Source organism: Callorhinus ursinus, unplaced genomic scaffold, assembly GCF_003265705.2.
Source record: "Callorhinus ursinus isolate GAN/ISIS: 27379988/994484 unplaced genomic scaffold, GSC_fseal_2.0 scaffold58, whole genome shotgun sequence".
Lineage (NCBI taxonomy): Eukaryota > Metazoa > Chordata > Mammalia > Carnivora > Otariidae > Callorhinus > Callorhinus ursinus.
This window is the reverse complement of record NW_027397120.1, coordinates 2,946,395-2,970,911: the sequence shown is the minus strand read 5'-3', so window position 1 is coordinate 2,970,911 and position 24,517 is coordinate 2,946,395. Positions and strand designations below refer to the sequence as shown.

Genomic DNA, 24,517 nt, shown 5'->3' with positions numbered 1-24,517 from the left:
ATTGGGAGAGCTGGGGATGAACTTTTAGGCTGTGGATCAGCAAGTGAACACTGCCGGAGGGCTGGCAGAAGGCCAGTGGAGCTAGTGAAGGAGGAGAGGTTCTGGCAAGAGGTTGGAGAGGGAGGCAACAGCCGGATGACCTTGTGGGCACTGGAAGAGTTTGGGTATTATTACTGTTTTTTTAAGATTTTGTTTATTTATTTGACAGAGATCACAAGTAGGCAGACAGGCAGGCAGAGAGGGAGAAGCAGGCTCCCTGCTGAGCAGGGAGCCCGATGTGGGGCTCTGGGATCCTGACATGAGCCGAAGGCTCAGCCAGTTGGCTCAGCCAACTGAGCCACCCAGGTGCCCCGAGTTTGGGTATTATTTGAGTGCAGTGGAAGTGACACACAATTGGATTTCTCTTGTTGAGTTGATTCCTCCAGCTGTCCTGTGGGGAGTGGTTTGAAGTGGGGGGGGAGAAAGGATGCAGACTAGAAGCAAGTATACTCATTAGGAGGCTATTTCACAGGCCAGGTTAGAGATGCCTTGGACTCTAGTGGAGAGGGAGCATCGAGATGATGCCATCGTCTGATTTGGCTTATATTTTGGAGGGGGAACCTGGAGGACCTGTTGATGGAGTGGATGTCCGGTGAGGGAAATGAATTAATCAAAATTGTCTCCTTTTTGATCTGATCCTCTGGATGGATTATAGAGATCAAGATGCCCTGGGGAGGAACAGGTTTAGTGGGAGATACCTAGTAGAGATCGGAGTGCAGGTGTTGAGTGTGTAGCTTGGAGGTGATGGGGGGGAAGGTCTGGCATGGATATTAACTCGGGCATTGTGGCCGTATTGGTGTTACTTAGAGCCACAGGGTTGGATGAGACCACTCAGGGAGGATGAGCATAAATAAGAGAAGTGCACTCAGCATCAAGTCCTGGGATGTGCCAGCCATGTAGAGATTGGCCAGATGTGAAGTAAGACGCCAGAGAGACTGAGTCTCAGAATTGAGGAAAAAGAAAAATCGGGAGGCCAAGTGAAGGCTTGTTGAGAAGGTGGTATGTCGAGAAGGTGGTATCTCGAGAAGGTGGGTGTGGTCACACTGATGATACTGAAAGGTCGGTAAAATGAGCAAAGAGGGGTAGCCATTGGATTTGCTGAAATGGCAGCGTGGTAGTGTAGAGTGCAGCTTGGAGCCACACTGCCCTGCTCCACCAGTGTTGTAATCTTGGCTGACTTACCTAACCTCGTTAAGTTCCAGTTTCTCCTGAAGTCAGGTGTGATAACAGCATCCATTATCGGGCAGATTAAATGAGTCAGTACACAAAATGCACTTAGAACAGTGTCTGGCCTAGGGCACCTGGGTGGCTCAGTTGGTTAAGCGACTGCCTTCGGCTCAGGTCATGATCCTGGAGTCCTGGGATCGAGTCTCACATCGGGCTCCCTGCTCAGCAGGGGGTCTGCTTCTCCCTCTGACCCTCTTCCCTCTCATGCTCTCTGTCTCTCATTCTCTCTCTCACAAATAAATAAATAAAATCTTAAAAAAAAAAAAAACAGTGTCTGGCCTAGATTAATCATAACTGTTAGCCATTACTGTCGTAGTGGTCTTTGGTGACCCTGGAGAGAGTGAATTCCCTACCTCTGGATTTACCTTGCTGTGGTAACACTTCCCTGCCTCTCTTCGCCCCACTCCACAGACATGCAGCACACTTCAGGGGAAGGGTCTGACTTCGAGAGTCATGGCTCAGCAAGCAAGTGGTTCCCACCAAAGGCATTCATTCTGTCTGAGATTCCATTCTGGAAATGTTCATGTTTGGTGGTTGCTAAAGTCATGTATAAATCCTATCTTTGAAATTTAATCTTTCTTTTTGATTGATACAGTAGAAAAAGTATACCACAGTATAGTGAAAAAACAGGTTTTATAGTCAAACAAATTTGGGTTTGTTTCTCAGCTCTACTACTTATTAACTATGTATCTTTGGACAAGTTACATCTTTACTTAGCCACCTGTAAGTTTGAGTTGATTATATACTACCCACCTTTCCAGGTTTTAAGTAGTTTAGGCCATTGTCTGCAAAGGGCCTGTCATGGTTTGTGGCACAGGGTAGGCTTTCCATGAAAGATCGCTCTTACTGATCATCTTTGGTCTTTTCTGAATGCAGATCGGTTTTCAGTATTTTCTATTTTTATTGATAGTACTGTCATGTTGTTTTACATCCAATAAAAATGTTCCCAAAGAATTTCAATGTGCAAAGGTTTTAGGACTCAGATACCCTTGTTCTGGGGGAATGGGTTTGCCTTCAGTGGCGCTCCTGGCCAGTGCTCGGGAGGATTTGTCTGTCAACCACTGCCTTTGTCTTACTAAGATCTCGTCTTCCTGGGAGCTGTTTTGCGAGAGGTGCATGTGGTGATCTTCCAGGCTTTAGGAATTTCAAGAGGATTGTTTGCTTCCTGGAAGAGTTGTCATTAAGGGAGACTGTTGGAAACCAGCAGGAACATGAGAAGAGGTCAACTTTTGGCCACACAGAGGACTGTGTTTTTGAGTCCGGACGCTTCCTGGTTTGGCTTAAGACTATTATCTTGTAGGTTTTTTTTTTTTTCTTTCTTAGTATTGCCCCTTTTTAAAATTTGTCTTATTTTGCTGTTAGAATCCAGTAGTACCAAAGATAGGGATCGTAACTGAGCCTAACCCAATGCCCACGTGTGGTGGGCACTTGAGAGATTATTTGAAAGAGAGAAAATAATGAACTGCTTTAATCATTGCCCTTTCTGTTCCTCTTTGGTCTGAGTGTGCAATTGTATGAAAGAAAGCAGCACAAAAGTTTTAAAAACTTTTAAAAAGTGTGTCCTAAATAGCTCTCTCCAAATGCTTTTTCTTTTCCTCATTTTTTTCAGGTTTATTGGACAGTTGGTGTTGATTTAAAATGTATATGATTTTCACCTAGTACATTTTGAAAAATGAAAGTAATTGTTTCAAAAGGGTGTTTTAAAGAAAAAAAAAATAAAGTAGGAAAAGAGCACCCAAGAAATACATGAGATGGAAGATACAAACTAAAGACAAATGACTCTGCCTCCCACTTACCATCAAGGTTCATTTGGATAGATATATACCGGATCGGGGAAAGCGCTAGATAAAAATAGTGTTTCAAGCCCAGTGGTAATCTTTCATTCCTGGAAAAATACAGGATATATATTTTTAAATCTTTTAACAATATAATTTATCAATAAATTTTATTTCCTACAGGTATAATGTGAATACAGATTTTTATTGGTTTTAAAAAGTTTATATTAAATTGACAGTCCTATGAGGGAAGGATATAATATTACGTCTCGGTTTTTCTCAAAGTGTACGGTTTACAAAGTCCTACATAAATAGCTTACAGGAGTTGTGTTCTAATTATTTAGAAATTGAGTTATTAAATACATTTAAAATTCGTATGTCAGCACATCATATCTGGTTGAGGGGCCTCAAGGAAATTATCAAGCAGAATGCAGTCATCTTATTTAAAATGCATTTAAATGTATGAATAGACCCAGGAGCAAATAACCTAGCAAGATATCTGCTTAGTGTCCAGCGGCCTTGCAGGAGTTAACGGTAAAATTTATCAGACATCAATAGTTTATTGAAGAAATACTCCTTTTTGCTTCATAATTTGCAGAAGGCTACAACTGTCAGTCATGATGTACTGCCTCTTGAAATTAGTCAATAGAGCAAACAGCAAGAATTGCTGTGGGCAGAAAATAAACACTGTAATCATGACATAACTGGGGTCAGTGATTTATGGATTTCAATATAGTAGTAGCTGCATATGATTGAAAATTTACTAGGTCACTAGTGCACCAAAAATTTTATTCACAGCCTCCAGGCATCTTTTGAAATGTGCAACAAAATAAAAACCTCTGAACCTGTTTTGACACTGCAGACTCAGTGGATGACACGCCAGCCCAGTGAGTCTCATTTAAATGTAAATGTGTCATAAACTTTTGTACCATACTTCTTAAAAACATCAACTACTTGAAGGGATGATGCATGTGAAGCTGATTTACATATTGAAGTAGTAAGAAAGGACCTTTTTATAATCAAGCTTTAAATTCTTTTATCTTAAAGTTGGAAGCTGAAGCCGTTCCTGAAGTATCTGAAAAATATGAAATTAGTTCTGTTCCCACCTTTCTGTTTTTCAAGGTAAGGATAAAGATGGCCCAAGAGATCCTGCTTCTGTCGTGGGCCATGGGGCTCTGTCTTGGTTCCTTTACCCTCTCCCCGATCCCTGAACATTTGGCACTTGGTTGTCCCGGCTTTGCCCTGTCTTCTCGTAGTCTCCTTGTTTGCACTGATGCCGCAGCTTGGCCTGGGGATCCTGCAGAAGTGTCATGGGCAATCAGAGTTGGGGCTTCTAGACAATAATCCGGATACTTGGTTATAGACCCAAAATGTTCCCTGAGTGGGGTAAAAGTTGATTGCTTAGGGCATGTGCCTGGGTGTAATGGAACATGTGGCTGGTCCTGGTTTGATTAATGACTCTCTTAGGAAGCAGGTGCAGATCTGTGCTTTAGGGCACCCCTGAGTGTTACCACAGTTCCCCACCAATACCGCATTTATACTTAGTAATAGATTCATCCCCATGAGGGTGGGGAAATCTTTTCTTTTTTTGGTTAGACGCTGATCTGGTTTGAGTTTGAGGTATAGCAATGTTTTCCTAGTGTGTTCCCAAAAAGGGAAACAAAGAAGACCATTACGTATTTCTAAAATTGAGATGCGTCGGGCAATTGGTAATCAGATTTTTAAAAACATATCTTATAATAGTGTTGACCCCTTTACAAATTGGCCAGAGCTGTGAGTTCATACTTGTTAAAATTTTGGATCTTAAAAGGGATGATGAAAGAATGCCACACATATTCTAAACAACTTTTTTAACTTCAGAATTCTCAGAAAATTGACCGATTAGATGGTGCACATGCCCCAGAGTTGACCAAAAAAGTTCAGCGCCATGCATCTAGCGGCTCCTTCCCACCCAGTGGTAACGAGCATCCTAAAGAAGATCTCAACCTTCGCCTGAAGAAATTAACTCATGCTGCCCCTTGCATGTTGTTTATGAAAGGAACTCCTCAGGAGCCGCGCTGCGGTAAGAAGCTGCTTTGACAAGGACGCAGACAGAACGGGTGCTTCACCAGTGTGGGGTGCAACTAGGTGCCCATCTCTGTTCCTGCTGTCCGTTCCTCTTACACTTGTGTTGAGATACCTTTAGAAAATCAGGAAGGTCCTAAGTCCCACTGGCATTCTGTCGTGAGGTGATGAGAATTAGGTTGCACCACACACACAGAGAATGTTGGAACCCAGAGGCATCTTAGAAATCATCTGAAGATTTTTGTATTATATACATAAGTACCCAAAGAGGGGGAGTCTGCTCAGGTCACCTCGGAGTGGAGTTGGGATTAGGTTCCAGCCATCACATTGCTGTCACCTGAATGGGCTTTTGTCTGCTCAGTTCATTTTGCTATTAACAGTTTCCTGTCTTTCTTGGCAGTCTCTCTTGATTCATGTAGTCCAGATTCAGCAGTTTAAAAATTTACAGAATTTTGGTGGCGTTCCTGTGTCTCCCCCTGTGCTTTTGCCTTCCTTCTTGTCCCAACGTCGAATTATGTGACTGCAGTGTTCACCTATTGTTTATAGGTGCTAATAATTGAAAGATTCTGAGTTCTGTGGCTTATAGTCACTCTTATTTTCTGTACATATATGCTTGTAATTTTGTCCTTAAGTGAGTTTTAGAGTTTATTTGGCCCCTCTGGTATTGGGTTTATGTTATTTTCTTTTTACTATGCCTAGTACAACATTATTATGCTTCATAATTGAGCATTTAATGCCTCTTGATGCTGCTGTTGAGAATCAGAGTATTTGTTTCAACTATACAGGAGGGAGTTTATTAGGATACGCAGTGTATCCAAGTAAAATGGAGTGTGCTATTGATATGATTACTGCATGTCCAGTGTGACTTTATAAAAATAACCTAGCTTCCAGTGTAAATTTAATTGTAAATTCTTCCCTATATGGTTAGCAAATTACATATTAGATTATGAAAGTCTAGTTTTAAAAAATAAAGTTTCATGTTGAGTCCTGTCTTAAAAAGGTAAAGAAACGGTTCCTTTTTCTCTCAGTTCTACTTGAAAAATATCCTTGCTAGTATTTACATGTCAGATAATGCCTGCTATTTATATGTTGAAAAACTAACTTGGTCTCTACTAGAGTTAACTCCAGATAGCAACAGCCCACCTCTGTTGTGGTGGTTTGTTTTTAATAGTGGTTACGCCTGGTTTCCTTTCTCCCATCAGGCAGGAAAATCATTTCTGGTACTTTCTGTGGTGACCTGAGAACAGGGACTTACAACATGAGTCTGATGGGTTTTATTCAGGGCCTTCCTTGTAATCTGAAGTGTGGGTGAACTGTTGTCACATGTGGATGAACCTGTAGGAAGGGTTCTACGCAGTAAGCCTACAGTAAAACCAATAGAATACTCTTCTTTGGGATGGAACAGGAGCATTCTCTTACTCCTTTCTGAATGAGAACCTAACAAGACTGGCAGGTGGTCAAAATGCAGCTTGGGAAGGGGTGCTAAGGCAGCAGAGGGGAGCTGGTGCACGGGGAAGCATGGTAGCCAGATGTCATGGCAGGTGAGTCGCATCCCGACACCACCTTATGCTCCTGCCCTGGTGATGTAGGTACAGGTCAGTAACCCTCCCTCTGCACTCAGTCCTTCCTTTGGTGGTGTTGGGGTTAGAGTCAGTCTTGGAGATCCTTTTCAGATCAGATGTTGTATGATTATTCAAGTAAGTTAGAATTACACTTAGAAATAGTCATTTTCCTGCTTACCTTTTTATTAGACTTAATTTATAATGTATTTCTAGCCATTTGTATGTTAAACTGGCATTTAGAAGACTATAAATAACAAGGTAGAATAAAAAAGAAGCTTTACAACATGTCAGAACAATCTGAAAAACACAGTATTATAGACATTTAGATAATAAAAGATATAATTAAGGAATTCAAAAGAGATTTTTAGATATATATAATTTAACAGTTACAGTTTCATTCCAAACAAGTACTTTTTTATTCTTTGTATTTTTTTATTTTATTTTATTTTTTTTTAAGATTTTAATCATTTGCGACAGAGATACAGAGAGAGAGAGAGAGAGCATGAGCTGGGGGAGAGACAGAGGGAGAGGGAGAAGCAGGCTCCCTGCTGAGCTAGGAGCCCGACGTGGGGCTCGATCCCAGGACTCCGGGATCACAACCTGAGCCGAAGGCAGATGCCTAACCATCTGAACCACCCAGGTGCCCATGTAATTTTTTAAAAAGATTTTATTTATATGTTTTAGAGAGAGTGAGAGAGATTGAGTCGGGGGGAGGGGAAGAGGGAATCTCAAGCAGACCCCCCTGCTGAGCGCGGAGCCTGACTCGGGGGCCTGATTCCACGACCCCGAGATCATGACCAGTGCCCAAATCATGAGTCGGGCACTAAACTGACTGAGCCACCCAGGTGCCCCTATTCTTTATGATTTTTAAAAGTACATTTTTAACAGGCTTTTCTGTTTTCTGATATCTTGATTTCTGTAACAGCATGTCTTTCTGTCAGATATAGTAAATATGTGACATACGGTAAATAGATTATTTTAGAATGTAGGTATTCTTTAAAAAAATATTTACTTAAGGATCTTAAGGAAGGATCAAGTAGAAGGTATTTTTTGCTGTGGCTGTGCCCTGCCACTTCCTTCACTGACACACCTCTGGCTCTGTTTCCCCTCCTCTGGTGCCCTGTTACACACACTGTCTGCATCTTTAAACTGTTCTCTTACGTAGGAGCATACTTGACTTTCACCCGCTTCCTTTCTGAACTACTTAGTGGAAAAGAGGTTTTGCTCTGTGTTGGCACCTCAGAGACGGGGTGTAGGCAAAGCCTCCTTTATAAAAGCAGTGGCCATTCGTGCTCATGAAAGCGACTGGCTGGTATTTCCATATTTTGTACAGAATTCCCTTGGAAGGCCCTGCCGTTAGTAGCACCCAGTATTCCCCTTGGGCTCCTGTTGTGAAGTGGAGCTATGGTGATTTTTGATTAGCTGGCCCCCACCTTGATTTCAATTAATCAAAAGCCATGAGTGAATAACATTAAGTTTTCTCTCAAGGAAACCCTGAAAGCCATTTCAGGGTCTGCCGTGGAGCCCGCTGGGTCTCAGCCTGACCCTTGCACACTTCACACTCTGTCTTCGTAGCTTTCACTTTTGGGCTCTCCCGGCAGAAGTTTGTCATGTGTTACGAGCCTGACACGTTGATAGGGTGTCTGTCATCAAATAATTAGATTATCCTTACTCTGTGTTCCTCAGGAGGACAGGAGAGATGACTCTCATGTTTTAGGCAGATTTTCAAGAAGCACTGAGATGTCCATCTTTTTAAACAGAATGTTAAATCCTCGAACATGCAGGTTAATTAAGTTATTTGGGAATTCTTGTATCCATTTCAGTTAAAGCTTTTAGCAAAGCAAAGGGTATTTGAACCGCGGGACAGACATTTCTTCTGCAGTAAAAGTCTATCTTAGCGGGTTTTTCTTTTTAAATCAGACACAAGCATCGTTGGTTCATAAGTGGGCTTCAGGGTTTTATTGTGACTAGATAGTGATGAAATGGCCCAGTTAGGTGTACTATTCATGCCTCCTGTCATGAGTACAAACGACTGCAGACCGAAATGCTGGTTCTGTAGCCACTATACGTGGTTTTTCCACTTGTAAACATTTTTAGTGCATGCATGCATTTTTCTTAAAAAAAATAAATTGTGTAAATATTGTGTTATTAGAAGGAAGCCTTCTCACTATTTTATCCTTAAGCATAACATTTCCAGTCTGCCACTTTAACCCTTAAAAATGAAACATTACCCATCAATCTTTCTAGTCTGCATGTAATTGCCTAAAGCTAAAAGAAAGCTTTTCCTCAGCCAGTTACAGTAGAAATGAGTTAATATATTGGCAGCAGAATAACCATCAGCAATCAGCCGTTAGCTGTTTACTAATGAACTCCCAGATGAATGAAAAAAATTTCAGAATCAGTGTTTTACTTCAGGCTGTACATGAACTTAACACTTGAGTTGTAGGAAAAGCAACTTATATGCTGTACAAAGAAATACCAGTGCTTTATCTCAATAAACTGTAGATCTGAAAAATGTCTGGAGCTCAGTAATACATCCAGGTTTTAAGAGTAAAGGTGCTTTTGCATGGCATCAGGTGAAGCCTATTCTTGCAATTAATCTTATACTGAATTTTATGATTTGATTTTATTTCAAAATGCTGATGCCGTGAAATCCTGCAGGAATTTTGCACCTGAAGAATAGGTCATTTTCCAGTGAATTATGACTGTGTTTGAAAAGAAGGATGGAATGTGAGAGTGGAGTGGTACAAAGTATTGAAAAACAATTGGGAAGAATTAGCTTATGGGAAGAAAAATATCCTCTTTTCAGACAAGACTAATAGATTTATAAAAGACTGATATTCACACTCTTACACTTCATTACTAATGTCGTAATCAGAAAATGATGTCAAAAAAGTACAGGACAAAAATGTGTCACAAAAGTATAATAAAATCATGGAACATGAGATTGTCACTACAGTGCAGTAAAAAAAATCACATTACATACTTTAGGGAATGTAAATAGTTTTAAAAAAGAGACTGTCAAGTTACGGTACCAGATGAGAAAGAACACTGTCAGTCTCTTGACAGTGCCTATATAACAACAGAGAAGACAGCTTTGAAATTCAATGTACCAGTTTCGACTGAAAGAACACATTCCTCCTTGACTTTTAATTTATTCTATTAGAGATGGCAAAAGACGGAGAAGTGCTAGACCGAGCGCACAGACCTGATAGAAGGCAACAGAAACCAAACAGTCGGGTTTCCAGTCTGTGTGCGCAAGGAGTGGCTGATGATGGCCGCTGTGGGGCTTTTCCTCCATCCAGTGGTGATTCTTAGAGATTCACAGACAGCAGAGCTGGGAGGGACTGTCTGGGGCATCCGGGTCAGTCCCCTGATGGATGGGGAAGTGCAGGGAGGGGAGGGGGCCTGTCCAGGGCTCAACTGTTCGTCTCCGGGCTGGATGGCGCAGGTGCCAGGGCTTTCTGGCCAGCATTGTTTCTCCTACAAGAAAAAATGTGCCTAGTATTAAGAGGAACATTGATAAATATACACAGACTTTTTTAGACTCACGAGTGTGCTAAATGCTAAGCCGTACTTGAACGCGTGGTATAGCCCAACGCCAGATAAGGGGTTTTTGGAATTTGTTTTCTCTTTACGTGCTGTGTAGGTGTACTGAGTAGGTCACGGGCGAAACAGAGGCAGACTCTACGGTCAGTAGCTAATGCGTGCTGTGAAGGAATATGAAATCACGGCTATGAGAGAGAAGCTAAGTTCTTGATTTTCCTTTTCTTACGCAGGTTTCAGCAAGCAGATGGTGGAAATCCTTAACAAACATAGTATTCAGTTTGGCAGTTTTGATGTCTTCTCCGACGCAGAAGTTCGTCAGGGCCTCAAAACCTACTCCAACTGGCCCACCTACCCCCAGCTCTATGTTTCTGGAGAGCTCATAGGAGGACTTGACATAATTAAGGTTAGAACTGAGAAGTCTGCGCCTTCTAAAGAATTTTCATTTAGAACACACTTTTCTAAGTACAGTAATGAATCTAGAGTATAAATTCCTTAAGAATCTCTGCATTTACAAAAATGAACCTGGAATATATATGAAGTATTTCTGATGAGATGCTCGATACTCTGTAATACCATACAACCAAGGAGATTTATGTTGTGAATATTTTTTGTGTGTGTGTGATGCAGTGTTCCATGATTCATTGTTTGTGCATACCACCCAGGGCTCCACGCAGAACGGGCCCTCTTTAATACCCATCACCAGGCTAGCCCATCCCCCCACCCCCTCCCCTCTAGAACCCTCAGTTTGTTTTTCAGAGTCCATCATCTCTCCTGGTTCGTCTCCTCCTCCGACTTACTCCCCTTCATTCTTCCTCTCCTGCCATCTTCTTCTTCCTCTTTTTTTTCTTAACATATATTGCATTATTTGTTTCAGAGGTACAGATCTGTGATTCAACAGTCTTGCACAATTCACAGTGCTCACCATAGCACATACCCTCCCCAATGTCTATCACCCAGCCACCCCATCCCTCTCAACCCCCCACCACTCCAGCAACCCTCAGTTTGTTTCCTGAGATTAAGAATTCCTCATATCAGTGAGGTCATATGATACATGTCTTTCTCTGATTGATTTATTTTATGTTGTCAATATTTTCTTAAACTTACATACGTGTTGATTTCAGGAGCTTGAAGCATCTGATGAACTAGATACAATTTGCCCTAAAGCTCCCAAATTAGAGGAAAGGTAAGTGTTTTTAAAAGTTTCAAATCGTCTACCATTTAGTACCTTAAAAATATTTAATTCTTGGTTTTTGCATTACTCTTTCCATATAGAAATCAGGGATTTGTTTTTGTGTGCCAAGGTCATAATTGTGTTGTTTGCAGTCAGATTAGCCATGCAAACTTGGGAAGGTCTCATTTGCACTGGGGAAGTTTTTACACCAAATTAATGATTACGTGGAGGATATTCTTTGTTTTTATAGAAATATCATTTTCTCAGTGGCATGACTCAGTTTTACTCTTTCTCTCTGTTTCTGAGCCGGGATCCAGCAGTCCTGGTCCTCAAGTAGCAGTTCCTGCTCGGCATTGTCAGAACACTGAGCGTGAGGGGTGCCTCGGGTGAGGAGTGCAGGCTGTGTGTGTGGTATATGTGTAAACACTTCGGGCTATCACACTGCTTTTCTAATCACGGTAACTTAGAATTCAAGGAGATTTTGGAGCTGTAAAATTGGTCTTTGTTTTACGAAGGATCTCAATCAGCTTTTAAAGATTTTATCTTATGGAAATTTTGGACTTTGGTCTGTAGGGAGGCTTAAAGGGATTTTTATTGTAATAAATTTGAATTAATGTAGAGGTTTAAAGAATTTATTTTGAAATACATCAGCGTATCAGCCTTTCGTAGTTGGGGCTTGAGTCTGTGAGGTGAAACTTTCTCTTGTAATTTTCTTGCTATTCAGCATTTTGAGAATTTCTAAGATTGTTTAATAATAAACACCTCATTTATCTGTCCTTGATTAATAAATAGTATCCCATATATGTCCAACTCACGTGTAAGTGCCACATTTTCTCAAATGATTTGTACCCTTTCCTGCCTTTTTGATAGGACAGTGATGCTCCTAGTCCCTTGTGACTCTGCGCCTCCAGTTGCGTTCTTGGGGGAGGGGTAGAGGGAGAGAGAATCTCATGCAGGCTGTGCACTGAATGGAGAGCCTGATGCGGGGCTCGATCTCACGACCCTGAGATCATGACCTGAGCCGAAATTAAGAGTCAGATGCTCAACCAACTGAGCCGCCCAGGCGTGCCCCCAGTTGCATTCTTTGCTGTATCCCCTGGGTGGCTCATGGAGGCCGTGCGGCCTCCAAAGTCCTCTGTGCTTGGTGTGTGCTTGCATCTGCTTTCAGTCCATTTTTCTCTGTTGAATACACTCTTGCTATCGTTTGTGTCCCTGTCTTCATCACATCTGCTCTCTCCTTCCTAGTGTGCTGTGTCTATTTCCTGTGGCCTCAGACACCACAATTTAACTGGCTAGTTACAGAGAGATTCTGTAGAGATCTATATTCATTGTATTTTGAGTGATCCTTTAAAGTGCTGCCAGAGTGCAGAGAGCCAGAGCCTGAGTTCCGGGTCTGGCGATGTCTCTGCATGTGGGACGGAGGGACATATCTGGGTTTCCTGGATCCAGATTGTTGGGTTACTGTAGGTGATGGATGATGATCAGCACCACATTCTTCTTTTTCTGAGAATCAGCCCAGCGTCCTCTCTCTGAAGTGGACAGGACTTAGCTGTGAGCATGAGTTGTGTGTTTCATTTGTGATAACTTTGTTCTCTGAGGAGGTGTTGAGCTGTGAGTGACGCAGAGCACCAGTGGGAGGAGGATCCGGTGATGTGACCACCATGGGGCTCAGAGGGTCTTCAGCCCATTCTCATGACACAGACTGTTCTGAGATGGGTGACTGGACCTTAGGCTAGACACAGACGGCGGGTGCCCTTGACAGCAAGTGAGAGCACGGGGTGTGAAATCTTGCAGAAAGTGGGAGACAAAGTTAGGATGGGAGCGTTTGATTTGAGCAGCTGCTGGTGGCTGGTGTTGCAGCCCTGAGCACTTCCCCTCCCAGAGTGACCTTGTGGACGCCAGGGAGTGTGGAGCTGTGTGTGGCCTCGTGGTGGAGAAGGGAGCACACGAGATCTGGTTTTGGAAATTGTGGGTGGGCTCCCTAGACAGGCCCCTTCTTGAACAATTCCTTACTGAGTTAGTTATTATTATTTTTTTAGTGCTGTGAGTTGATGGGCTTGAATTGCAACTCGAAGGAACATTCATTGCCTTAAAAGCCATATTGTGTTTTATGGTGGCTCAGGGAGGGAATGAAATAAAGGAAAATGTCAATGCATTTGCTTGTTTAATGCCACTCAGAGCTGTGAACTATCATCCTGCTATCCCTCAAATATGCATGTTACTCCTGAAGCGGAGCAAAAGTGGTGTTTAATAATTGAGCTGAGCCATTTTATATCAATTTTCTCTCTTTAGGCTCAAAGTACTGACAAATAAAGCTTCTGTGATGCTCTTTATGAAAGGAAACAAACAGGTAAAGAACTCAAAAATGGTTTTATTTGTAATTTCTTTTGATGTTAACATCTGCAACAAGGGGACACTTAAATCTTTTTTCCTAGCTGTGGCTAATGAAGCTGTAGTGGCATCAGGAAGTTATCCAGGCCTTAATTGGTGCTTATGGAGATCAAACAAAGTAATCTGCATTTTGCTTGACTTTATCATCAGCATCTCAGTGGGGTGCATTTCTTTCTGCTGCCAAACTTGGTCAACACTGTTCACTCTGTCCTGGTTCTGTAAGTTGCTGTCCTGGCACCATTCCAGGCTGTTGGGTTCCTGTAGTGGGCAGCTTGGTCCAGATACTTCCCGAGTACAGGGAGCCTCGAAGCTCTTGGGGTGTGCAGCCCTAGATCACCCTTTAAGAAGTCAGCAATGGAGAAATAAACCCCACAGCATTGTGTGTGGTCAGTACCGTTTGATGAATGGTGAAATAGTTTGGCAGTTCTTATTTATAATGGGATGGTTCCTGTAGCTTTTTGGTTGAAGGTACATATTGGTTGGGCATCATTTTGAATATCAAGTTTGATAGATCACTCCCTCCAACAGCTTGAGCAAAACTGATGACCATTTATATTTGGACCAGAACAGAGATCTCTAGACACGGGGTTCTCTTACCTTTCTTTATTCTCAGCCAGTTACGGAGGTGGGCACGGGGGGACAGTGTGGTCTGTTTGGGAGCAGGGGAGGCTAAAGCCCTGAGAGGTGAGGCTGATGGAATGGAGATGACCATTTACGTTCCCCCGGGCCCTGGCGCTGCCCAGGCCTGTGGGCCGCCTGCTTGACCTCCCTGGCTTCACTGCCCCATGTGTGAATGGACGGTGCGCCTCATGAGTCATTGAGAATGAGGTTGCGATAACTAGTGTGAGAGTTAATATAACTGATACAGTGAAACCAACTAGTTCACATAACTAGTCAGTGTAACTGCTGTAGTGAAGGTGATGACTAGGGAGCTGGGAATAAAGGGTTCAGCATATGGGGGTCACTAGGTTAGGGCCTAGATTCTTTGGCTCACTAATTTTATTAAAACAAAATAGAGGAATTAATACTTCTTAGGATAAAGTTATCTTTTTATGTTTTCTTGGTGATTATTTAAAGCAGATTTTTATTCTCAAAACACAGTTTTTTCTGGAAGCCCAGCCAGTATTGATACGTCTTGGGAGCAGAATCATGTGTGCTGTTAAGAAGTTCGTGTGGTGCCTGGTCTTTTCCCATGGGATTGCTGAGATTTGGGGCCTGACAAAAATGTGTCAGTGCCATAACCTCCAAAAAAAAGTCAGTGCTCTGTAATGTAAAGATAAATTTTAAAAAATGGGAGTGACTGTTTAGTTGGGAACAGGAAGATGTGATCCCAATCCTTGCAAAAAGGTTAGGTGAGTTGAGGTCATCTGTGAGAGTGAAATGGAGAAGGAACTGAACTCTGTGGAGCGTCGAGGTTCCACTCAGAGGAACGTTTGACCATAGAGCTTGTCAGGTTCCAGGACAGGTGTCCTCTCTGGTGGTCAGAGCCTGAAGTGCACTGTGGCGGGTCCGTGCCATCCTGGTGAGCGATGTTCCATGGGACCATGCCGGGAGCCTGTGTAGAAAATGTAATACATCTTTACTCATTTCTTTTTTTCTTTTTATAAATTTAGGAAGCAAAATGTGGATTCAGCAAACAAATTCTGGAAATACTAAATAATACTGGGTACGTAAATCCTGATTTCAAATGGTGTGTTTAAGAAATTCCAACTCTTCGGTTCTGCCACTGATGCCTGTCAGTTGTTACATCTAAATCCATATATTTTTATTTATTTTTGCTACAGTGTTTTGCGAATGCTTTAACTGAGACCACAATAGGATTTTCTGGCCAGTGTCAACCGATCGGTAACATAAAGGAGCTTCTTAGAAGGCGATCATTAAAATAACTATTTGTCTACTTTCCCAGAAGAAAGTCCTTAACTGAGATGCGTTAAGATATTTTAAGGAAAGTGTATCAGAGGCTTTTAATTTTCCTTACAAAAATATTCTCATTTCTAAACAGTTTATGAAATGGCTAGAGCACATGTGGAGGTCGTTATGTGCATCTGAGAAGTGGGGGAAATTAAATGGCTGTGTTCATGCTTTTGATCTGCTCAGCGGCGACGCTGCCAGCTAAGAAAACTGCGTTGATTTTTCTGGTTAAAAACAAAACCACTTGTTTGGAGATACTTCACCCATGTTCTGTAGAGTTTATCAAATGTTTTGGCTTTTTTTTTTTTTCTTATTTCTTATCTCACCATAGCTTCTTTTTAATATTATAAGTATCCTAGCTGTAGCTTAAAAAAGATTAATGAAACCTATGCAGTTATGGGGAAGGTAATCTTTGAAATATTTAGATATTTATGGGCAGGGTTGAAAGTAGTTGAGTAGCACATGTTAAATACAACTCTAGGGACATAAAAAGCAAAATGATTGATTTCAAAAGCAGATGTGACATTTTACAGAGGAGAGTCTATAGAGTCTTCTGTAGTCTGGTCTCCTGCCTGCCCCTTGCTCACCCTGCCCGAGGATGTTGGGGAGGCCGGCTTGGTTCTGGTCGTCAGCTTTTACGGCCCCCTTTCCCCATCTTCCCTCTGTCACAGCTCCCTGGCGTGGTACGCTCAGTCTGCCTGTCCCTCGTGACAGTGTGTCCCTCTGCAAGCTTGTGAGGCCAGAACAGCGCAGCATTGGGCTGTCTCAGCCCATGTGTTTGGTGGAAGGTCTCCATAATGTTGCTTTCTGCCCCCATCTGTCTAATGCTGTTTGGATTTGCAAGTCCCGGTTATCCCAGAGCAGAGGGGCTTCTTTGGAGATGGAGCCCTCTCAGCTGCAGACTTGCGCTGAGCAGGACTCTTTAGCTTGAACAGACTGTGATCTTGCTGAGAGCCATCAGTCTGTGGAGAAAAAACTGCTGGCTTTGTATTCCTGCCCCTCCACTTTTACACTTTCCTTCACTGGTCTAGCGACACATGCCTCGAGGGGCTGTGTGCCAAGTGTCCATTGAGGTGTGAATGGCCAACGCATCTCTTTACAAGAACTGTTCAGAGATGCATTGGCCATCGTGACTACATGCACACACCTACATATACTCAGGCCCAGGACGTCCTAGGTCCCTCATAGATGGCTCTGTAACTTATTATTTTTATCACACTGTTCTGATTAGGATCTGCTTCCTTTAGCTCACCTTGAAGGGAGACTTCCATTGGGTCTTTTTTTTTTTTTTAATATTTTTTTTTTCTCTTTCAGACATTGCTTTTTGGTAGTTGGTGATTTATCCTGTCATCTTATTTTTTTTGACTGTTTTCTGCACCATGGACAATTTTCTTGGAAACTTGTTTACTAAGTGAATAAGATTTCCCTATGAAGGTGGTTTTGGTTTTATGAAAACTGAAATTTATTTTTTACATGTGGCATTTTCTTTGGCCAGTTTTTGGGACTTTACCTATTCCACAGTCTCCCTGTGGGAATCAGTCTGACATTCATACTAAGTCCTTGATCACACCTGATAGTGACATCCTTCCGAGTACATGTGGTGGTTCGGTTTCCATGCAGTGATTTTGCATTCATTATACAAATGGTGTTCATTATGCAGCATGAAGCCACACCACTCTCACTGGTTTATGCATATTGAGAACAGCACGTGTGCTCTGAAATCAGCTTGTTTTCATGTGGGGGGGAAGCACAGCTCCGTAAGGTGGCGTTTGTTGGCAGTGTAGTTGTCCTGCTAGCAAGCCTCCGGTCCAGCTGTGGGTGTCCCTGGGTGTCCCTGGGTGTCCCCGGGCCTCAGAGCTGCTCCTTCCTGCTCCCTGAGCAGCTTCTAGTAGGTCAGAGGCAGCAGCCCCAGGGATGAGGGCTGGAAACGCAGTATTAAGGACAGACTTAGGTGAACTTTGGATACAAGTCTAATCTGCGGGTTGGCACACTGCAGTTGGCCGCCGACTTCTGTAAATGAAGTTTTATTGGTGCACAGCCACACCCCCTCATGTCTGCCTTGTTAGGCTCCTTCTGTGCTGTGCAGCTGGGTAGAGCATCTGCAGCAGACCGTGGCCTACAGAGCCCACATGTTGACTGTCTTGCCCTTTGAGACAAAGTGTGATGACCCCTCTCTAACCCAATATTGTCTAGAGAAAAATCCAGATAAATTTGTATCTTGGGCTGACTTGTTCTGTGGGGTACCTGACAGATTGAAAAGTAAAGTCATTTCCATTTTTCATCATAAATGTCAGTAGCAACAAAACTGTTAACTTTTCTTGACTGTTTTTAAAACACAAAGTAGGTTTTACAATTTTTTGTTTAATAAAACTATTTCCTATTAAAATGTTTTCTCCTTTTTGTAGTGTTGAATACGAGACATTTGATATATTGGAGGATGAAGAAGTAAGTTCTGTATTTTATGTTTCTCGTCGTTTGCTTTAGTTTTACTCATTAGGGTCTTGTAGTAAGGTTTCAGAGTTCCTGTTGTTTCCGTAGGTTCGGCAGGGGTTAAAAACTTATTCAAATTGGCCCACGTACCCTCAGCTGTATGTGAAAGGGGAGCTCGTTGGAGGTCTGGATATTGTTAAGGTAAGGTTGGAGTTCATCTGGTATCCTAAAGACGGAAAATGTTGGCATGTTTGAAAATCATCATTTTATACTGAACAGTAACTATGGGGCTTCTTTGAGTGGCCTCCTGTCTAGTCACCTCTGACCTTGTGTTGCCATTTCTGTGTCCATAGTACCGTGTCCTCTCACTGCCCCTGGTGGATCAGATTGTTCTCTGCCCTTCCCTGAGCCAGTCAGATCATCCCCCTACTGTGGGGCCTTCTGCACGACCTCCTTCATCTCCGGAGGGACTGCCCGCTAAGGGCCAAACTGTCACTTGGCATTCTGAGATGCTCTGATTATGGCCAAGCTCAAAATTTGATTTTTACTCCCACTTTGCTAAGTCTTCCTTGTTTTTAGCTTTTCTTTTTCTCATCCGTTCTGCTTTGGATAGCTGGCATGTTCCATACTTAACATGTTTTCTGCTTCCTTCGGGGCCCCTCTTGTTTCTGAATCGTTTATAGAAATGTTTTACTCCTGCTCCTGAAGTTATTCTGTCCTTTTATATTTATTTTGTATTATTTCTCGTGTTCTGTGATTTTGCCTGTGTGCACTTGCGTGGTGGAGTGGAGAGGACCAGGCCGGGGGCAGGCCTGACACCCAGTGCTGCCTGGCCTGCCAGCTGTGTGACAGATCTGAGCCCACGGTCCCCGGTCCCCAGAACAGAGGGAGACTGCGGGGGGCCATCTCCAGGTCCACCTCTGGTCTCAGATGCTGCAGCTTGGTTAGGTCTGTCAGGTTGTAAGCATGTTTGGAGAATACATCTTTGATGATTAACTTCTTTGGTTTACTTTCCATAAACTCTCAGGGAATTTTCAGCGGGCATGACTTTTCTCCAGGCACACCCGCCCAATAGCACCATGGTTCTCTTTCTTAGCCACTCCCTCCAAGCTTCCAGCCCAGCCAGGCACCCTGGTGTTGGAGGAGGGGGGCAGTGGGCGGGGCCAGGACGGGGCCTAAGGAGGAACGTCAGGCTCCACTCGGGAAGCACGGGCCTCCATGGAAGGTGGGGCTGCTCCAATGTCCAGTGCTCGGGCCGGCCTTCCTCTTGCCTTGCTGCTTGGAGAACTTTCTCTCTGGGCACATGTTTGACTTCATAAGTGGAAAGCAAGTAGTAAGTAGCACTGCTTCTAGTTATGTTTTAAAGTAAGTTTTAGCTCCTATTTTCATATCGTGAGAGGACTCAAGCCCAGTGCTGAGTGACCCCAGCTCTGTGGGCTGGTCGTCTCGTCAGCACTGGCATGAGTGCCCTTCCCTGCAGAGGCTGCTCATTGGCTGTTCCCCCACGCAGCTCTTAGCTGCCGCAGCGTTCCCTGTTTGACTTCACACTTCTCAGGACACGGAGAGGCAGTTTTCCTTGTAAAGTGTCTCATTCCTTGAGGAGAAAACAAGGTTTCACATAGTAGCTCTTGAATAGCCCGGAAGTAACAAAAATACATCTGCATTTGTTACGTTATATATACTTTTTATTTGTTTAAGACCCAGACAGTCTTCAAAGCCCAAACACTCCTGAGCCTGTATTGTGTGAGTGTTTTATAGCCTGTACCTGAGCCATCGCTAACTCTGGAGAAGATAACAATCAATCAGTCTCATTTAATTCTAAAGCTGAGCTTCCCGGGCAACTTCGTTGTAGGTCTGTAACGGGATGTTAGAGGACTCTTCTTGTTCACCTGCTAAAAACACGCATTTGGAAAGGTGTGATGCTGGTAACGTTTTCCCCCAAGAAGATAGCCGGGGACAGTTAGGTTGCCACTTTGGTCTGTTTCCTGCAGAGTTCAGTTCTTCATCTTTAGTTCACTGGAAACATCAGTGATGTTCCACTTGGGTTAATTCTGGCTGGCCTTTAAGATCACTGAGAGCCTTTTTTGTTGAATGGTTGAATAAAGAAGTTACCCAATGATTCAACAACTGAGTCAGTCTAGTGAGCTAAGAACGGCAGCTAATTTGTAGTAGTCAGTGCCTGCTTCAACCCTGCAGATTGTTTGTTCAGAGAGTGGCAATGTTTAGATCAGGTCGGCTCATGCTAGTGCTGGTGACGAGGGTCCCACCATGGGCCGGCCATGCTGCCCCTGTGCTTAGGCCATCCTCACAGCGCCCTGAGATGAGGGGACACCGATGGAGAGAAGTCAGGTGAGCCGTCTGTGACGCCACAACTAGGAAAGCTGTGGCGCCCGGATGCCACCTGCGGGCTGCCGGGCCTCACCATGAGCCGCATGGCCTCCTGCCCTCCCGGTCATGCGTCAGAAAAGTCCTGCCTGCTCCTTTTGTGCGTCGGATGTCTGCTTGTTAGCGGATCGGTGGTAGGAGATCCCAAGACGTCACTGAGCGTTGTCTGAGTTTGTATGACGGGATCACACCTGTTAGGGTTTAACCAGAGAGGCGGTGAAATGGATTTCAGTGGTTTTATTAATTGATGTTCATGCTGCTTAGTAATAACCTGAAAACTAACATCAAATTAAATGTTTATCTCAAACTAGAAAATCTCAGTTATCATTTGTTGTCACCTTTTAAATTTGATAGCTGTGTTCCAAATTTTAAATTTGAAAGATAGGAGAAAATATTTCTGGATTTTTATGTGTTTTTAGAGGTTTTTGGCCTTTCCGTGTACACTTTGTACTAGTACTGTGGCCTTCCCAGGCTGGGTTGAAATTGTGATCCCGTGTGCTGCCTGTGGGGCTGCGGCTGTCATGTGCATCGCACTTGTGTGGACTCGAACAGCACGTTGCTGCTTTTTTCCACATTTGTGTTTGCATGTTACTCACAGTTCTCCCCCCTATTTATTGCTGTTTAGATAGGAGGCTCTAATTGTTGAGTGCGTTAATGCTGAACAGTCTTGGTTTCTGAATGCCTTTTAACTTCAATTTTGTAATCTGATAGTGCACTCAGTTTTTATGGTGTGATATTTGGTTTCAGTGTATTGGTAGACTGGAGTTTTATTCCAGTCTAGTATTTCTTCTGGTTCTTGGATTCGGGTGCAATCTGGGATGGTTCGGAGGTTTCCATTTTTCATCTCTATGCATACATGTTATTTTTGCTTTCTGTTTTTGTTGTTAGGAACTGAGAGACAATGGTGAGCTGCTGCCAGTGCTGAAAGGAGGGAACTAGGGACTGTTACGCTTGGTGCCTGACTGCTGCAGGAAACCTTCATCACGGCGGGGCCGCTCACGACTCCGTTCTCAGACTGCTGCGCACCCAGTTAGGCTCGGTGTATCCCACCAGCTCGTGCTAAATACATGTATGTTTTGTTTGTTTTTCATCAAACCAGAATGCAATAAACATCTTCAAATCCAATTAAAAATACTCATGTAAAACTCTTTTTTATAGTGATGTTGAATATATAGTAATTAACCTACTTTAAATTTCTTTCTCATACTCTGTGGGCACCTTGTAGCAGCTAAGAAATAGGCAGGCTTCAGAAGATGCAGAAGGTTGATGGCGTCTGAAATCCACAATCATATTTAGAACAGCTCATATACCAAACCAGTGGCTCCCCTCAATGGCCAAAGATCTCTTTACAGCTTGGAAAAATTCAACTGAAAATGTGTTTCTGACCGCATCCCTGCGCGTGGCTTTGGTGAGATTGCAGAGGCGACCTAGGGCTCAGCAGATTCAGAGACTCGTTTCAGAAGGTACCAGGGGCGTGTTAGCAAGCGGCAGCTCAGAGGAAGATGGGCTCTCCTGAGTGTGTTCCTGCCCTCACGCCCTTCACGACGGAGCAGAACCAGGCATGAGGGTGCTGTCAGTGTGTGTTATGCACCACAATTTATTTTAATCATTCTATCGAAAGCACTGATTTAGCTCTTACATAGGCTGAGAACATCCTGAGGTCCATGAAAATTTCAGTAGTAGTTTTGATCCCGAATCTCACACGTTTAAAAAATAGTTGCCCCATTAGGCCTTTGTTGGGTGCACTTTAAGCCTGTGGCTGAATTCGCCTCCACAGTTCTTAGACTTCAGTGCCCATGACACATGTTCCCCTCGTCAGGTTCTCCCAGCTTGTTGTTCTGGGCGGTTGAGGCTCCACAGAAGTGTCTGGCAGTAGAGTAAGGAAAGGGGTGCAAAAGTCAGCAGTTTCCATGAGAAACCAGAGGGACGTTAGCCTCTCACCGGGGCTCGAGCACCCGGCTGTCCCCTTGCTTCGTTTGATTGTGTGCAGGAGGGTGCTGACTTCTGTTGTGTATATGTGACCAAGGGCAGTCTGCACAAAACCTGAAAGCTGACATGGCCTCATGCTTCCTGTAGTAGGAGGACACCTGTCGTGGGTGGGGGGCTTTCCTTGCCAGTGTGTGTAATTAGATGGGTCTCTTTTGGGCACTGGTCCGTGAATTTCTTTTTTCCATTTAAAACAAATCATTGCATAAGTGAAACCTTTAAAATGTAGATGGAAATGGAATCATAACAAACTCTAGTAAGTCATTGATGGGTGCCGTGAACCACAGAGGAGGAGTGCCTAATTTTCTTGTATCCTGTGTCCCACACTGAAATCGTTGCATCCTGCTTTCGTGATTTGCTCTCTCTCCAAGTGTGACCTGTCAACAAGCCAGCTTTTAGCTTCACCTTACCCTAAGCAACAGTATCTTTATCATTGCAGATTTGATAAATTAGTTTTTTTCCTTATGCACATTTAAATAAACACAATGCATACATTTTAACAAGTGCCCATCTTGCCCATCTCCAATTTGGGAACTACTGGTCTAGGGTGGTGGTTCTGATAACGTAAATGCTCGCACATTATAGGATGGCTTTCCCTTCCCGTGGGTGCCTTGCATGATGTGAAACTTTGGTGGTGTAATCCTTGAGTATCACAGGTTGAGTTAGGGTGAGTGTTCAGAGTTTTCGGGGAGTTGTCACTTGGTAAAATTCTGTAAATGGTTGGCTCCAGGAGTGTTGGAGTGGCAGTGGTGCATATTTCTGTCTAATAGGTGTTTCCAGCTAGACATTGGGAAGGTCAGAGATCTCGTTCATGCAAACTGATTTATAGCTCTTCCTAACCTGATTTTATTAGGTATATTTTAGGAACAAGGCAAGCGATTCTTGGGCCCAGCCGAACTTCAAGTTCCATAGGCAATCCCAGATCCAGTATTCTAATAAAAATGGAGCCTACCCTGGTAGTAATGTTTTGTTAAAATTGAAGTCCTCTCTCTTTCCCATCTACAAATCCTAGAGAAAGTTGTTCCCAGTGCTTGAGAGACTGTTGAGCCCCCAAGATAAGGTGACCGTGTCATTGGGATGTTGCCCCGTCCAAGCTTTGTTGGGAGCTTGTGGGAGGGACTCCAGGTAGGTGCTGTGGGAGGGTTTTAGTGAGTTTGGATGTTTTGGAGGAGTAGGGCTGTGCGTCTGGGTAGCAGGGTCCTCTGCACATCCCAGCCCTACCTGTTAAGCTGCCTCCCTGTGCTTGAGTTTCCTTATAAAATGGAACTCATCACAGGGGCTGTGGCAGGTGGTTAAATCTGCAGGGTGCAAGGGGTAGCTGGTGTGGCTGGCCTGTTAGGCCCATCCTCAGGATTGCATGTCCAGAAAGGCCTGGAGGAAGGGCAGGTAACTCCTCTTGTCTGTCCAGGCTGGAGGTAACTTCCTTTCAAGGGAAGCGTTCTTAGGGACTTGGTATCCACCTGGGAAGATAAGCCTGCAGGAAGGGACCCCCCCCCAGTTTTTAAACTCTTGATTTTGTTTCATAACCAAAAATGGGGGAAGAAAAACAATGAGAGGAGTTGGGAATTCTGTGCAGGGAGGAATGCAGGAAGGTCCAAACTTGCTCAAGGGCGTAGCCGTAGGGTTGGAGCTGGGGTCCCCCTCCAGGATTGTGTGTCTCCTCAAGGCTTCTGAAGCCCACTGCTGCCATGAGGCCTCCCCAGTGAGGGTGTGCAATTAAATTGCCTTTATGTGCCTGGGAGGAATGCTGGCTGCTCTCACTGGAGCTGCCCTTCTGCTGGGTAATCCTGCAGAGTCGCTGCACCAAGCGACTCTTAAGTCTGAGGACTGACTTGAAGGAGGCCTAGTAGGCAAATGTGTTGAAAGTTGCTATAATAATGTAAATGTGCCTTGTGAAGAGAACAGGACGGAGGGTTGGCTCTGCCCACGTGGCAGCTTAGACGTTTTCGTGTCATGTGGGACAGCTGAGCCTTGTGGAGTCAGGAACCCAAGGCCCCATCCATCTTGACTGATGGCTGACTTGCTCA

At 43.7% G+C, this 24,517-nt stretch overlaps 1 protein-coding gene across 6 annotated transcripts in view; it reads left to right on the top strand.

The window, feature by feature from the left end:
* Positions 1-21,652, top strand: part of GLRX3 (glutaredoxin 3) — a 32,690-nt gene extending 11,038 nt beyond the window's left edge. For 2 of the 6 annotated variants that reach the window (XM_025880028.2, XM_025880029.2), the window contains exons 3-11: positions 4,089-4,163; positions 4,902-5,103; positions 10,447-10,619; positions 11,338-11,399; positions 13,680-13,737; positions 15,392-15,444; positions 18,095-18,134; positions 18,228-18,320; positions 21,393-21,652. In XM_025880028.2, coding sequence (XP_025735813.1) covers positions 4,089-4,163; positions 4,902-5,103; positions 10,447-10,619; positions 11,338-11,399; positions 13,680-13,737; positions 15,392-15,444; positions 18,095-18,134; positions 18,228-18,320; positions 21,393-21,443 — 807 coding nt within the window. In that variant the 3' untranslated portion in view covers positions 21,444-21,652. Of the gene's footprint in view, positions 1-4,088; positions 4,164-4,901; positions 5,104-10,446; positions 10,620-11,337; positions 11,400-13,679; positions 13,738-15,391; positions 15,445-15,562; positions 18,135-18,207; positions 18,322-21,392 lie in introns of those variants that run through there. The other 4 variants (XR_012375887.1, XR_012375889.1, XR_012375888.1 and 1 more) reach the window with 4 other exon arrangements.
* Positions 21,653-24,517: the final 2,865 nt, after the last annotated feature.